Source organism: Martes martes (assembly GCF_963455335.1).
Source record: "Martes martes genome assembly, chromosome: 16".
Lineage (NCBI taxonomy): Eukaryota > Metazoa > Chordata > Mammalia > Carnivora > Mustelidae > Martes > Martes martes.
Genome location: NC_137904.1, coordinates 6,264,856 through 6,280,735, shown reverse-complemented (window position 1 = coordinate 6,280,735; position 15,880 = coordinate 6,264,856). Strand labels below are relative to the sequence as shown.

The following is a 15,880-nucleotide window of genomic DNA, read 5'->3' as shown; positions in this document are numbered from 1 at the left end:
CACCCAGTTTCCCCTAATGGTTACATCTTATAAAATTATAGTATAGTATCAAAACGTGAATGATCTTTTTTTTTAAAGTTCATCATTGTTCACTTCCCTTTTTTTAAAAGATTTTATTTATTTAGATAGAGCACAAGTTTGGGGAGGAGCAGAGGGAGGGAGAAAGAGCATCTCAAGCAGACTCCATGCTGACCATAGAGACCAACGTAGGGTTTGGTCCCATGACCGTGAGATCGTGACCTGAGCTGAAATCAAGAGTTAGACGTTCAACGGACTGAGCCACTCAGGTGTCCTGATATTCTTCTTTTTTACTTTCATCATCATCATCTTCATGGTATTCAAGCCTTTTGCAACTGTAAATGAAGTGTAAACACCTAGATACAACCAGGAAATATATCACTCTGTAGCTTTCCTTGATGAGAGTCATCATTCATCCAAAGGATTTTTTTAAGTAGATTTCCAATCAATTATCACTAATCAAAAGCAAGCATGTTGTTGTTGGTATTTTACATAATAGAGTACGTAAAATATGTAATAAAAATTTTTGCCTTTTCAAATTTGAATGGAATATTCAGGTAATGCAAAAAGATAAAGTTTTTTGTTGCTGTTTGAGTTGGCGAAATCCCATAATAAAAGGACAACAGCAGAAGCGAGAGCTCACCTAGAATTAGATATAGTGCTGCGCTGCCCCTTATATCATACAAGTGAAGAAACTCCAGATAGTTGAGTGATTCCTGGAGTCACAAATACCACAAGTGTCAGAACCAAGATCAAAAACCAGTTCACTGAAACCTGGTGATCTACCCCATCATGCTGATTCTCTTTCATTATATATTTTCAAATTTGAATACCATCTGGAAAGTTCTTGTCATATTTCCATGAATAGCTACTATTTTATAGCTGAGATTATGGGGAATAGTTCCCTCTGTTAGATTAACTACCTCTTATTGTGTTTTCTTTTACATTTTTATTGTGAAAATTTTATTTTATTGTATGTAATCAACTTCTCAATTTGTAATTTAGTTGTACTTCAAGGCAAATGAAGAATGAATAGTGTTAAAACTTAATCCTCATCACAGTTTTTTATTAGAAAGATTTGGGTTTGTTTATACAACCTGAAGATAGAAAAAAAAAATCAGTTGACTCCTGTCACTTGTCCTATCAAATGCCATATTTTCATAGGTAAGGACATCAGGAATAGAGTTTGGTCATGCCTTTAAAGAGCTTTGGTTCCTATAACTAAATAACATTTGAAAGTATCCTATTCTCACACAGGTCAGTACCTTTGCAGCCCCAGGAAGGTATTACAAAGTTACGAAAAAAAAGAATTATCAGTATACTTAGAATGAGAAAAGAAAATATGTGACATTCCTAGTATGATGTAGTGTATTTTTGTGACCTACAATTTCATGTTGTTTTGATTTATGTCTGAGTCACAGGACAACGTTTGGAATTTACAACAGAAGTTTCCATTATGGATTTGTAAAGACTATTATTTATCCCAAGTGAAAACAGATTTTCTTCTTTACTACCCAATATCATAGTATTATTTCACATGTATTTTGAGGGAAACTTCCTAAGAGTGAAAAGAAGAAAAAAAATAATCTACTTTGGGTCCAGCAATTGAACATAAAACAATACTTCTACAAAGAAATATATAGTCTTCATTTTCCAATGGATATTTTCATTTTAATAATTTTTTCACTTAGAAAAAAACCAAGACAAACATTTTTGCTATGTATTTTATAATACTTTAGTATTGATATTTTGCTGCTCATTAACAGTAAAATTGGTCTTGTGTAAAGCTATCACGTTTTATCCTTGAAATTATTTTTATTTCTTATTTGACTATTGAGGTTTTTCATTTTTGTTTTTTAGTGCTCTATCTCAGGTGGACACATCTCTTTCAAATCCAAATGAACAAAAACTAGCCATTAATCACTCTCACATGATGTGGTTAAGTGATATGGACAAAAGCTGATATCCTTAATCCTGAGTTATTTATGGTTACGTGTATTTGAAAGGACTTATTGAGAATGAAAAATTCAGCTTATCAACTATTTCTAGTTTAGGATGAGAAATAATGAAATAATATTTGGATAAAAGAAACTTGGGATATGTTGGGTTATGACATATCGAACCACATTTTGGTTTTAAAATGGTAGTTTGCTAAGGTGGAGTCAGAGAGTTGCACTGGTTGCTGTAGCCATGATAGCTACTATCAGTTTACTTATAATTTCTTCATTAGTTCTATAAGCAGTGTTTAATTTCCTACTTGCTGTTTAGGATTAAAACATCTGAGGAAATTTACCTTTGTTAAAATAATTGAGAATCTCATAAAAACTCAACTGTATATTCAAAATCATGTAAGTTAAGGCGCTCCTGGATGGCTCAGTTGGTTGAGTGGCCTACTCTTGATTTTGGCTCAGGTCATGATCTCAGGGTCCTGGGATTGAGCCCTGGGTCAGGCTCCACACTGTGGAGAGCCTGCTTGGAGATTCTCTCTCTCTCTCTCCTGTTGCTGAAGATAGTTCTTAAAGCCAAAAATATTATAAAGGTTATTATAATTAAAATGCAAAAAATCAACATGTACCTTCTTTTAAAAAATGTTTTCTGAACAGAGGCACTTTCTTCAGTCTTCCTCTTGATAAACAAATTTCCTTTTTGAAAAATATTGATTTAACAGCTGTAAATTGAACAAATATCTGTGAATTTAGTTGGAGATGGAATTATCCACTTGGGAGATGACAGAAAGGAGAAAATTTTTAATTATAAAAGGAATGTCATCAAATGTAAATGATGTTAATATACCTGGTAATAAGCAATTCAATTTAGGGTTTGGAATGTACAAAATTTAAAGCGGTAGGCATTTCTTCCCATAAAAGCTAAACAATAGGTTCAAGGACATTCTAAATAAGAAGGTAAGTAAACCAAGGTATTTTAATGGGAATGAGGGCCTCTCCCTGTGTCAAGAGACAGAAGAATAATGAGTTAACAACATTACAGATAATATGCAGCATGACACAAGGGAAAAGTACACATGTGATTTATCGTATGTTCTGCTCAGGGTATATAAGCATCTCTCTACCCATGCTGACTTTCACACTCAGGATCTGGACTCGAACAGCAAACCAAACTCATCACCCCTGACACCATGAGCTACTACAGCAACTGCTATGGAGGCCTGGGCTATGGCTGTGGAGGTTTTGGTGGCCTGGGCTGTGGCCGTGGCTGGGGATGTGGCAGCTTCCACAGACGAGGTTGTGGCTGGGGCTGGGGCTGGGGCTGCAGAGGCTACAGATATGGCTGCTGCCGCCCATCTCGCTATGGGAGATATGGATTCTCTGGCTTCTACTGAAATCCTGCTCCAGAAGCCCAACATCTGAGGCCACAAAAGGATTATCCAAATTTGACTACAATGACCAAACCAAACAAGATCATCTGGAGCCAAGCCAAGATCAAAAACATTTGGTATCTAAGACTTTAGGAATATTTATCATTTTATAATGGTCTCTTTCATGTTTCCTGGTGTCCTTTATTTCTGCTTTTGTAACTGTGGGATTTCTCTATTCCTTTTGCAATAAATTATCCGAAGTTTAAATAGCATACGTGGCTTTCATTTTTTATGAAACTCAAGATATCAAAGTGGTTATTTGTAACTGCACCCACCTGACAATGAAGAAAATAAATTACTCCATAAAAAACCAAAGTCCTAGGAGAGATATAAACAAACACCGATATGGCTAGATAAATATATTCCAATCCATAACACTCAGTTGGAATGAAGATTTTTTTCCTCTGAACACTAGACCAAATCTTATTCAATGCTTTTAGTTAGATAACATTGGTATATGAATTATGTCATGGTACAGAGGGGGGGAAAACCTATCCTCAATGTTCTTCTTTTCACCTACTTTCTTTTTCCATAACAAACTTTATTATACCCAGTGATGTTTATCTTTCTCTCCTTCTCAATAGTGAGCCTGTCTATTGAAATTTGAATTCACTCAGCTTTAATGCATCTGTACTGAAATTCATTACAGACTCATGTAGTGAAATGTCTTACTTTCTTATTTCACTCCTGGCTATAATACTAGATGGTTATTAAACTTGATATGATCCAGTTGTAAGTTGAGTTTCTTTCATGCTATATTTTTATGTTGAAATGATCATTGAAATAATTTGCTAAAAATTTTATATACCCCATATCGAACACTGGATTGCTTCTGGGCTGACAGTAAATGCACAAGGCAAGTGCAATAAATTATTAGAAACTTCATTCCAACCTCCATTTGTACCATATGGAGAGACCCAAACCCAAATTCTCCCCACCAGACTACTCCAAGGCTCTGTTCAGGGGTCCCAGGGTAGTGCTATTAAATTAGCAAGGAAGTAATTAAAGGAAAGATACCAGGCCATTATCATTGTCTTCACTGTGTATTTTTCTTTCAGAAGTAAGACTGTGAAGAAAAAGACAATTTATCTGACATGGTTCTTTATTGAAAGAGATGGAATTTTTTTTTAAAGAGAAACTTTGAGAATGTGGGTAACTCAAAGAACCTGTTGGTAAGTGGGGGGATGAAGTTGACAGGGTATACAGGACCCAGGGATGTAAAGACTGCTAGAATAGGGACCAAGTTAACACTACAGTAACACCACTTTTTCCATTACTGTCACAGCTGCTTTTAGCCACTACTGGACACCACAACTCTGAATGAATTTTGAATTATTCTTTTGTCTTTTCACCACTTTGTCTAAGATCCAAGACCAAGTGACATCCTCATTCTTAATTCATGGATCCAATTATATCACTACTAGGAATAATAAAAGGAATTGTTCAGTCCTCCTCAGGGTCTGTCTGTATTGGGAATTACATTTCCTCATTCTGGAACAAAGCTTCGCTCATGAAGAGCCCCTCGCCCTCCCAAAAAAGTAACATCAATGACACAGAGCTGAAATTAATCTACATTAGATGTTTTCTTCCATACCAGATTCAGCCCAGAAAATATGTACATGGTCCTCTTAGCTAAGTGATATGGTAAGCTATTTGATCTCTCAAGCATACCTCCTGTGATGGTTTGTTTTATGTGTCAATTTGACTGGGCTATGGTACTCAGTTGATGATCAAACAGTATTCTAGGTGTTACTGTTTTTGGTGCTGGTCTTAGCCTACCAATAACTAATGTTGTGGTTGGGCTAGCCTCTGTAGTTCTTCTTAAGATAGAAAGATACCCTTCAGCAATAACCATGGTGAGACTTTAAAAAAATGAAGCTATATTACTTATAAGATCTAAAAATTACACAGCACATCAGGGACCACTCAGTGAGGTCATTGGAGGGGGAGAGAAAGAGAGAAGGCGTGCGCGCGTGAGACACACACACACACACACACACACAGAGAATGGACCTGGGCTTCTGCTCTTATTTGCTATTGGTGAACTTAAAACATGAGAGGGAATTTAAAGCCAGGAAAAAACAAATGGCCAAATGGGCAGTTACTGTAATCAAGTAATATCCCTAAAACCAAGAAGCCTTAGTGTGGGAAGGTGGCCTGGCTCTTTATTCAGTGCATGGCTGGAAATGTGTTTGTTGAGGATCACTATCGTTGAAGTGGATGCCTCTTTAAAGTGGGGGCAAGCAAAGCTTACCTCAGGTACTTGAATTAAAAGAGAAAAACAACAACAAACAACTGTCAGGGTTTACACGACACTGTGATGATATTTTGAAGATGTGGTTAACATCTATAATCAGTTGACTTTAAGTAAAGGAGATTACTGTGTTTAATGCAGGTAGATCTAGTCCAATCAATCAGAGGTGTTAAAAGAAAATTGAAGTTTCCTAAAGAAGGCATTCTGACTCAAGATAGCAGTGTCAACTTCTGCCTGAATTTCCAACGGGCTAGCCTTTCCTTCTTGCTTCTGATTTGCCAGCCACCACAATCATGTAAACTGGTTCCTTAAAACAGATCTCTCCATCTAATTATATGAGATCACCCACCACATATATATACACACACTACTGTACTATGTACAATATAGAGTAGTGTGTACTATATACAAGAATAAAAGTATATACTAAAATAGCATACACACACACAGACACACACCCAATATTGATTCAGTTTATCTGGAGACTCTGATAAACCTCCCAAACCACTCCTCCAGTTTTCTATAGTTGATGAAAACTCTCCTAAATAAAAATTAGCCCTTAAGGTTATGGCATGGGATCATGGTTGGAACTGGAAATTCATTTCCTGGGGTTGAGACAGACTGACTGTCCGTACACACTAGACAAAAATCTGGGGAGGAAAAGTAAAGAGGAGTAGGCGAAAATAAGGAGACAAACTTCAGTGAGAGATGTAGCGTCAAGAGAACAGGCTCACTGGGAAGGCTACAGTGAGAGACCTGGAACCCAGGAGAGAACCTGTAGAGAGTGAGTGTGAAGAAGAGATGTGACAAGGGAGAGGGGCAGACACCAAAAGGAAATGCAGAAGGAGTCAGAGATCAACTATCTCTACAAAAATTATGCCCCAAGCTCTCATTGATAAAAATGTATTGTAGATAATACCATCAAGAGTCGATCTTACTCTCCTTCTGGAGAGCTTTCTCAATCAGCAGGGCAGGCAAGTGGAAAACACATAGACTCTTGACTCTAAAGCTCACCTAAGTTTATAACCAACTTGTGTGCTGAATAGCTGTGATGCCCTGGCACATATAATTACTTAAATTCTCTGAATTGAGGGCAATAATAGTATCTACCTCACAGGATGATCATATTAAATGAATTAATTCATCTTCAGTTCCTGGTACAAAATAAGTATAAATAAACACTTAATGTTCATATTCTCACTAATATCACTACCAAGCTGACAGATGTGTCTGTCTCAGGGACTCAGTTGAAGTCATTAACCCTTCAATAGAGGTTTGTTTTGAAAAATGGTTGAGCAGATCATGGCATTTACATAAGATATGTTCTTACAGAGAGTGTCATAAGCAGGAATATATAATTAGTGAACCCAAATAATCTTTTGAAACACAGTTGGTGGATTGCCTCTTGTCAAGGAGTGAGTTTATGGGAACTAAACCAAGGTAGGATAAAAGCTAAGGCTTTGAGGATGGAAAAATTACCTCTAATAGGCACAAAGCTGATGAAAGGAATACTAAATTAAAACATGTTCACATGCTAGAATCAAGGGGATATTAAAGAGTTTGGGGGGTTCAGATGTCATTTGAACTGTAGAGGCTGCAGGCTTTCCCAGCTTCACTTCTGAGGATTTGTCAAGTCCCTGTGCAGAGAGTGACATTTAAGCTCAAGTAACTCAGCTTTTACCACCCAACTGAATTCATTCCTGTAATAGAGAGTAAGCTGAGGTCATTGACAATCTGGGCTTCCACACAAATTTTGCAATGGGTATTGTGACCTTAGGGTTTTAGTCACCACTCTCATTTGGACTTGAAGAGGAAGACTTTGGAGGACAGGGTGAAAATAATATTCTGGCCTCTCTCCGGTCATGGAGGGTATATGTTCCCAGCAATCAATTCAACACCCATTAACAAGATGTTAACATGCTGTCTTCATTGAGTTAATATCATCATTGCCCCATCAAAGGGACCTATTCTGATCACAAGAAGACTGGGATCTTTCAAGCATGACATTTGTCCACCAAATTATTTGAGTGACTATTTAGTTGTATTAAATTTTTAGTATTTGTCATAGACTCTATCTTAACTTTGATATCTTACAAATCACATTGCAGTATTCCAGGCTGCTTAATTTCTACCTCAGACATATCATGTGGAAAGAAGTTTTTATGGGAAGGAGGAAATAAACTCATGAGGTACTTTCATGCCTGAGATGAGATGTGATAGCATTTTTCAAAGGTATTATTTTTCTGGTAGATCCTTTCATGCGAGTGTTGTATCAGTTATGTTATTTCCTATGAGGACACTTGGTTGCTATGGACAGTCTTTATTTTTTATTCTAAGTCGTGGAAAATATAGAAACACCATAATATTTTAAACCCCAAAAAGCAAACATTTAACTAGTACTCAGGGGCAGCATAGGATGCTAGTGAAAAAGCAAGTCTATACCAATTAAAAGAAATCCATCCAAGAAAATAGTCAAACAAGCTGGTTTTGCAACATGTTGAGCAATACTATTATCTATTTTTCTTTAATATTTTAGATGCATTAAATATTTAGTGTCTGGGGGAGAAAAAAAAACCTATATGACAAAAGACATGTACGATATGGTGTCCTAATCTCAATGAAGATTTAATAGGAAGGAACATGATGACTTTGCATACAATCTAATTATCCCATTTTTGTACCAATTCTTCCATTTAGAAAGTCAGTTTTACCTACAGCCTTTAACTTTGTGGTTGTATTTGCACAATCACTTTGTTACATTTGCTGACTTGACCCCAAATATTCATTTATATCTTTCACAACGACTGCGAGCCATTAGTTTTCTCCTTGTATTTTCAGTTGGCATCTACTTATTATTGTTATAAAAGAGCATTGATTTCTGAGTATCATGCTTCATTGGTGTTGATTGGGTCTTCTAAATGAGCAATGATTTCTTATTTTTAGAGATAATATATGTTGTTCCCATAGGCACCTGATTAAAATGACTAGGTAGACACAAGTGTTTTTCAAAGTCAATTTAAAGGATGTAGCTGATATAATAATCTTTTAGCTCAACAAAAACACATCTCTTTCCTTTTAGAAACAACAGTAACCAGTCCATGGTAAATTTAAGTGTGACTTTATCTGAAGAGTTAATTTTTTCAACTTTTATCCCAAAGAGTGGCAGAATACAAACATCATACATCATTTACGTGCCATGCTCACATCTGCATACTGCTTTCCTAGTTCACCCAGCTACCCTCTCCACATCTGTGAATACATGTGTTGTACCAGTTTCATGACCAAGGTATTTTGACATTCTGTGATTCTTGTTTTTACTGTTGCTACTGAACAGTTTCTTTTTTTTAAATATATTTTTTAAATTAAATCAAATTTAATTTTTTGGTGTATGTGTTCCAAAATTCATTGTTTATGCATCTGACCCAGTGCTCCATGCAATACGTGCCCTTAATACCCACCAGAGTTTCTTTTGGGTTTAAGACAACTGGCTAAGAATTTTTATGACTACTACAAATTATTACCTAATACATGTTTTTGTGTTTTTTAATTTTGGCATAACAGAATTTCCTGAAATGTTGATTGCCTGACTCATTTGGCTGTCTGATTATCTGTTAGGTAGCCTGTCATATCTTAAGGAAAATGCTACATCTTTCAAGCCAAATATGTTTCCAGTTTCTCCTAAAGTACAAAGCTATAAAAAAAAAAAAAAACTACCCGTTCATGTTTACTGAAGAATCTAGTGAGTATTTAAATTGATGCCTTGAAATAACTTGGGTTAACTGATCTTTATTTTCAAGACATTTTCTTTCACTTCATAGATTGATATTTGCTGCTAAAAATAAAATAAGAGAACATATGCATTTTGATGAGTTTGAGATATGGTGCTCGGCACTTAGTCGGGCTGGCTTCAACTTTAATCACCTGAGATCAATTCATTTGGATTTAATAAAAAATCCACCATTTAAAGCTGAATAATTTGCAACAGTCTAGAATTTGACACTTAACAATGCCTGCTGTGATGGTTAATCTTCTACATCAACCTGGCTAGGGCCCGGTACCCAGGTACTCAGCCAGACGTGATTCTGGATGTTTCTTCAGAGGTGTGTGTGTGTGAGATGAGACTAAGACTTAAACCAGCAGGCTGTGAAAGAGAGATTATTCTCCACGGTGTGGGTGGGCCTTGTCCCATCAGTTGAAGTCCCTCTTGGAAGGAGGAATTCTGCTCCAAGATCGCGTTCAGGTTGAAGCTGAGATGCTCCCTTGGACCTACCGCCTGCGGCCTCACTTGCCAGCCTTCACCGTCCATGAGCCCATCACTGGAAATAACTTTCGATCTCCGTACACACCCTATCGGTTCTGTTTCTCTGGCAGATCCTGACTAAAACGCCGATGAGGAGGAGCACAGTTCAACAGTGTGAGGTGTACCTGGACGGAGTAGCAGGCAGTCATGGCAGAGAACAAGTAACATCTGTGTCTTCTGACCTAGAAAGACATCGGTCAGAAGACAGTTTAGCTTTTCAAGTACACGACGTCTTCAGTGGACAGGCGCACAGGGGCAAAGTGTGTGCATGCTTACAGGCACACAGGAGGTGGAAGGGAAATGGCACGCTGCTGGCCGACGCCCTTAGACCGTGACTGGGCTGCTGGGTGCTGCTGGCAGGCAGGGAGATGCCCTTCTCTCTGTGCTCTGTGGTGCCTTGATTTCAGCATATGCTGTTTCTGTTGTTAAAAGACTGGCACGTGGGGTGCCTGGGTGGCTCAGTGGTTAAAGCCTTTGCCTTCAGCTCAGGTCATGATCCCGGGGTCCTGGGATCGAGCTCCACATCGGGCTCTCTGCTCAGCAGGGAGCCTGCTTCCTCCTCTCTCTCTGTCTGCCTCAACTTGTGATCTCTGTTAAGTAAATAAATAAAAATGTTAAAAAAAATTGAATCTCTAGAATGAGGTCTGCTTTTAAAAGACCGGCACGTGTGTATACGTAATGGGAAGGATTGGTTTTGAATCCCCTTCCCAGCCGACTGCTGGCAGGGAGGACAGCATGGCCAAGTCTGTCTGTGCACAGGGCATGCCCATCTGTGTCCAGGCCCCTCCTGCCCTGCGGCAGCCAACCAGTGCTGCCCTGATCCCGCTCTGGTTACAGAGCCTCCCCGACACAGCTCGGAGTGTCCATGGCCATGTGTGGTTTTAGAGGATGCTCGTCCTGCAATTCTGGCCCTGGTTTCCGGGCTCTCCAGGAGCTGGGAGGCCCGTGGCACAGCTGGGGAGGCCAGGGTCGTGCTCTCGAATCCGAGGGCACCATGCAGTAGGGCGCTGCTCCTAGGTGCCGGACCCTCCTGGGCGCTGAGAGGCTGGTCGTGGCTCGACTGGAGGTTCCCAGGGAGGAGCGTTCTGCAAGCCGCGAGAGCTGTGAAGGCAGGGTGGTGGGACCCAGCCACCTCAGCTTTGCCAGGGGCAGTCAAGCAGCCCAATCCCCTTGCAGAGATGCTTGCAGGGTCGACTGCCCACTGCTGGTCGCTGGCTGGAGGAAGTCGGCGGAGGCAGTGCCCACGTGTGCCCTGCACAGAGACCTGCCTCCTGCCCCCCCTCCACTCAGAAGGACGCAGGGGGTGAGGGTCCTCGGCATCTTCCTCGGCCTGCAGCCCTGGGCCATTCAACCCAGCAGGGGGTCGTTTGAAAGTAACCCTGCCACCTGTGGAACAGCCCTGCCTGAGCATCTGCGCGCAGGCAGGCGCAGACAGCAGACACGCACGCGCTCAGGGGAGGCGCGTCAGAAGCAGCCAAGCACTGGAGTGGAGCCCGCCCGCCCGCACCCTGTGAGCGCCCCTAGCTCCGGAAGCCCCGTGAGCTGTGCGGCGGGTGTCGGTCCCCGCGCTTGTGCCGCCCAGAGATGCGGTCGCCCCATTAGGGCAGACCCCACTGCAGCGGCCTGGGGTTCCGTTCCGCAGCCGGCTGTCGGCGGCGAGGGCCGCTGTCCAGAGAAGCGGCGGAGCCCGGGGGCAACCGTGAGCCGCGATGCAGCTCAGAACCGCTGCCCACCTCCGGACTGTCCAGCCACAAGTCCTCTGTCCCTGAGTGTGCCCACGGGCCGGGGCTGCAGCCTGGCACGGAGCCTGGGGATGCTCGGAGGTGCCGCCCCGCCCCGCGTGCCCTTCCAGAGCCTAAGGCCCGGGACCACGCGGCTTCTGTCGTCCTTCCTTCCTTCCTCCAAGGAAGATGGCAGGACCGCAGCAGCAGCCTGTCTTCCTGTCGCGGGTGGAAGTGCCGGAGCCTCCGCACCCGCTGTGAGCCTCTGAGGGCCGTGGCTGAAGTGCGGGAAGTATCCCAGGCCCGCTGGCAGCGTTGGATGGCCGCAGCCGGAAGTGTCAGAAGTACCCCGGAAGTGCCTGAAGTACGCCGGAAGTGCCTGAAGTACGCCGGAAACGTCCGCCAGGCGTTCACAGGGAGCGTGGCACGCTGCGGAGCGCTGTGTCCCTGAAGCGCCCGGCGGGGCCTGGCCTGCTCCCCCTCCACCTGCTCCCCCGGGCCAGCTGCCGAGGCGCTGAGAGAGCTCGCTCGGCTGTAAACACCCCACTCCTCACAGCTCCGCCGATGGGTAACCCGGTGACTACCTTGCGAGCCCCGCGTTGGTGGGTGCCATGGGCGGCTGCGCACTTCGCCTCCCCTGGCGTGGCTTACGGCGGCAGAGCTGAGGTTAGATCCTGCGGCCTGCGGGACGGACGCGCTCCAGAGTCTCCAGAGTCCACGCCCCCGCGGCCACGACAGACCAGAAAAGCGGGCGCCCGGTGCGCTGACCACTCTACCCGCAGCTCCTTGGCCCTGAGGAATTGTCGTCCAAGGTGGGTCTCCGGCGGACTTTCCATTGCTCTTAATGGTAGAGAGCTGTCCCCTCCCCCATCCCTAAGAGTTGGTGCTCTGGGTCATCCAGTGTTAATCTTGTGCAGTGCTCCAAACGACCTCGTCTCCAGCCCCCTTTCAGCCAGGTGTCCTATGGGCTCTGACAGTCGCGTGGGCTACCGGGGCCAAGGACGCCCCCTCGCCACCACTGGGGGAGCTGAGGGAGGGCAGCCCCGGGGGCTGGGGCTCAGGGTGGGCTGCGTCCAAGCTGGTCCTGTCTCTCTGTGACGCTTCGGGGATTCTCGGGGACTCTGATGGCAGCACCCTGGCATGGGTGGGTGGTCCTTCCTTCCCAGGTGCCCCTCAGCCCTGGCTTCCCGCTGTGCACTCTGCAGACTCTGATGGGATCCACCCCCACCCAACCCAGAGCTGGCCTCTGACCAGCAGACGTTCCTGCTCACCCTTTGGTGGTCCCGGGAGGCTTGTGTGCTGTCGGTGGGGTGGCCATGCCGCAGCCCGTGTGGTCCAGCCCGCTCAGTCCATGTCGGTCTGGAAGGCTGCCTTGGGCTGATGACCAGGGAGGAAACCCCTTTCCCCGGGGGGAGGAGAGGGAAGGCACCACAGAGCTCCGGACAGCCCCGTGGGACCTCGTCTCACCATCCCAAGTCTCCCTGGGCAGACCTCCGGAGTGTGTGACTTTGGCGTCAAACCTGTGCAGACCCTCCCGAGATGACCCAATGCATCTCTGTAGTGTGTGGATACCGAGCGCCCTGTTTTCAGCTTGTGATGGGACGCGGCGTCCCAGCATGGACCCCTGTGAGTCCCCCTCCTCGAAGGCACACACTGTTCCTCCTGCCCGAGGACGGATATCATCCCCCCCTGTAGCATTCGGCTGCCCTGTGGTCTTTTCGGATGTGCAGAATGTGCCAGAAGCGACACCGTGTTGTTCAGGGCTGGCCCCTGAGGGTCCATTCCACGCTCTCACTTCCCTGCAATCCTGCTGCCATGCTGCCGGGGGGAGGGCCACCTGCAAAGAGAGGCCCCCGGGGAGGACAGACAGCAGGCGGCGCCTGCTGGATGTCTACCCAACTTGTAGGAGCGCTCCCGACCCCCACCGGCCGCTGTGTGTGTGTCCTCACCCCGTCAACCCACACTCACGGGAAATGACGTGACCCTGTGGTTCCGAGCCCCCAGATGCTGGAGCGGCAGCGGGCGACTGGAACCAGGAGCCGCAGCAGGTTTTAGAGGGAAGGGGTGCTGCCATCGACATGGGTTGGTGATAAGTCTCTGTGCGTGACCTGGCAGGTTGGCAGCGTGTCCCAAGGTGAGAGGCAGGGGAAGGGGTGCTGTGAGGGGAGACTGGCGGGGTTGTTGGGGAGCCCCCCTTTTCTGGGGTCACAGGCATCCCTTAAATCTCAGTCTTCCACTTCCAGGCTGCAGTCTACTGAGGGGTGAGTGGTATGTCCCAGCGTCGCTGCGGGCCTACTGTCCCACCTCCCTGCACACATTTCTACGCCCGTTGCTGGTGTAGGGTTCAGGCAATGCCTGCACCCCGTTCTCCCGCGGTGGAAGTCCGGGTCACCCAGACAGTGGAGACAGAGCCCCCTGGGCACAGGTGGAGGCCAGCACGCCGCCCGGGGGCCCTGCAGCCACAGCCCAGGGGTTCCAGGAAGCCCAGGCAGACGTTTGCTGGCTGCAGCGGGCCAGCAGTTCCGCTGACCTTCAGCGGGGCCATTAACCCCCTCTCGTGGAGGGAGGGGTGTCACACGTTTGGGGACCAGCTATGGAACCATCCCGGAGGCACTGAGTTTTTCCACCACTGGCTTGGCTTCTGTTTCTGCCGTGAAAATGCTGTGTTCCAGATGGGACTTCCCCTTCCTGGACGCTGGGCCCTGTGGCGGGAGAGTGGCCATCCTGTGGTTGCCTCGGGTGAAGGTGATGGTGCCTCCAGGCTCTGAAATGGGGCTTGCTTGTTAGTGCAGCAGAGCCGGGTGGGGCCCGCCGGCTGGAGGGGAAGGACGTGGGGCAGGATGCAGGGCCGGTCGAGATGTGGGGAGCTAGCTGTAAGGCAGAAGGGGGATGGAAGACGGAATGAGGAGGGCTTGTTGGCCAATAGGCTGTGGGGCTGGGAGGGGAGGGAGCCATCCGGGGAACCCCAGGAGCCCATGCATTGGGGTGGGGCCCACCCTGAGGCCGGCTGGCCATCAGGCAGGGCTGAGTAAAGAAGTCCCAGAGAAGCCAGAGGAGTCTGCGTGAAGGGCAGCTGGTTGGGGGGGGGTTCTCGAGGTGGCCTGGCTTAGTTGATCCCTCACCAGAGTGCACTGGAGTCCCGAGGGCTCAGGCCTGAGCTGGTTCAGCGCCGTGTGCTTGGGAACTCACTCATTCATCGTTCCTTCAGCCAACTAGCACGTTGTGAGGACCTGCTATCTGCTGGGCACGTTTCTCTGCATGGGACATAGAGGGGTGGGCAAGACAGAATGTAGCCAGCCCTCAGGAGTTGGAAGTCCAGTGAACAGGCGACCCTGGCCTCCTGCCCGTGCCCTGCGTCCTCAGGGGAGGCGGTCTCTCCGACCCTCTCTGCCAGGACATCTGCTGGGACCTTTCTGGCACCACTCGCAGGCTTACCTGGTGGCTGTGTGCCACGTTTGGCTGACGGGTTGAACCTCTGTCCCCACTCCCACATGCCCCTCTCTGTGTCAGCCTTTCTCATCCGTCCTATGTCGACATGGACCCTCGCGTTAGGACGGAGGTGTTCTCAGAGGAAATCCTCCATGCCAGGAATGGGGAGGAACCGGCCCTTGGTAGCTGCAGCTTTCGACACTGGGGCCCCGGTGTCCTAGCGCAGGTGTGACCTTCACAACCCCAGTGACGGTTCTAGCTGCTGCCCCCCAATCCAGTTCCAAAAATAACATCTATTAGACTCTCATGGACTCCGTCTCTAACTTCTGTCCCCACAGCTCCTTCACGCTCACATTGACAGCATCTCCATTCCCCCCGAGGATGGTTGGAAAACAGAGTCAGAGTCCACCACGTCTCCTTCCCAGGGCTGGTAAGTGCTGCAAAGCAGACATCCTGTTTTCATTTTTATTGTTGAAGAATGTGTGCCAAATTTCCACCATACGGGATTCTTGTTATTAGTGAGGAACTTTTATTAAGAGGGCTTTTTTCTCTCTAGCAGAGTGGGAACCGTTAAGAGTGTTTCCGGGGTTGGGCGAAGGCTGGTCAGACAGAGGTCAGGAGGTCTAGTGGACAGTTGTCACTGGAGGTCGTTGCTGGCCGAGCAGCGCGAGGGGTTTTCCTTCAACCCGTCTCAGAGCCATGTTGAGGGGCGCACGCGTCTTGGAGCCGAGAACACTGAGCCTCGGACCCGTGGCCTGCTTGGTCACCATCCCTACACCCTG

The 15,880-nt window shown here is 46.1% G+C and overlaps 1 protein-coding gene across 1 annotated transcript; it reads left to right on the top strand.

Annotated features, from left to right (window-relative positions):
• Nucleotides 1–3,154: 3,154 nt before the first annotated feature.
• On the top strand, nt 3,155–3,358 carry LOC308357766 (keratin-associated protein 19-7-like; the record flags this gene model as incomplete). Its single annotated transcript, XM_080827518.1, has 1 exon — nt 3,155–3,358. One exon carries the CDS (start codon nt 3,155–3,157, stop codon nt 3,356–3,358), a length of 204 nt encoding a protein of 67 aa, XP_080683644.1.
• Nucleotides 3,359–15,880: the final 12,522 nt, after the last annotated feature.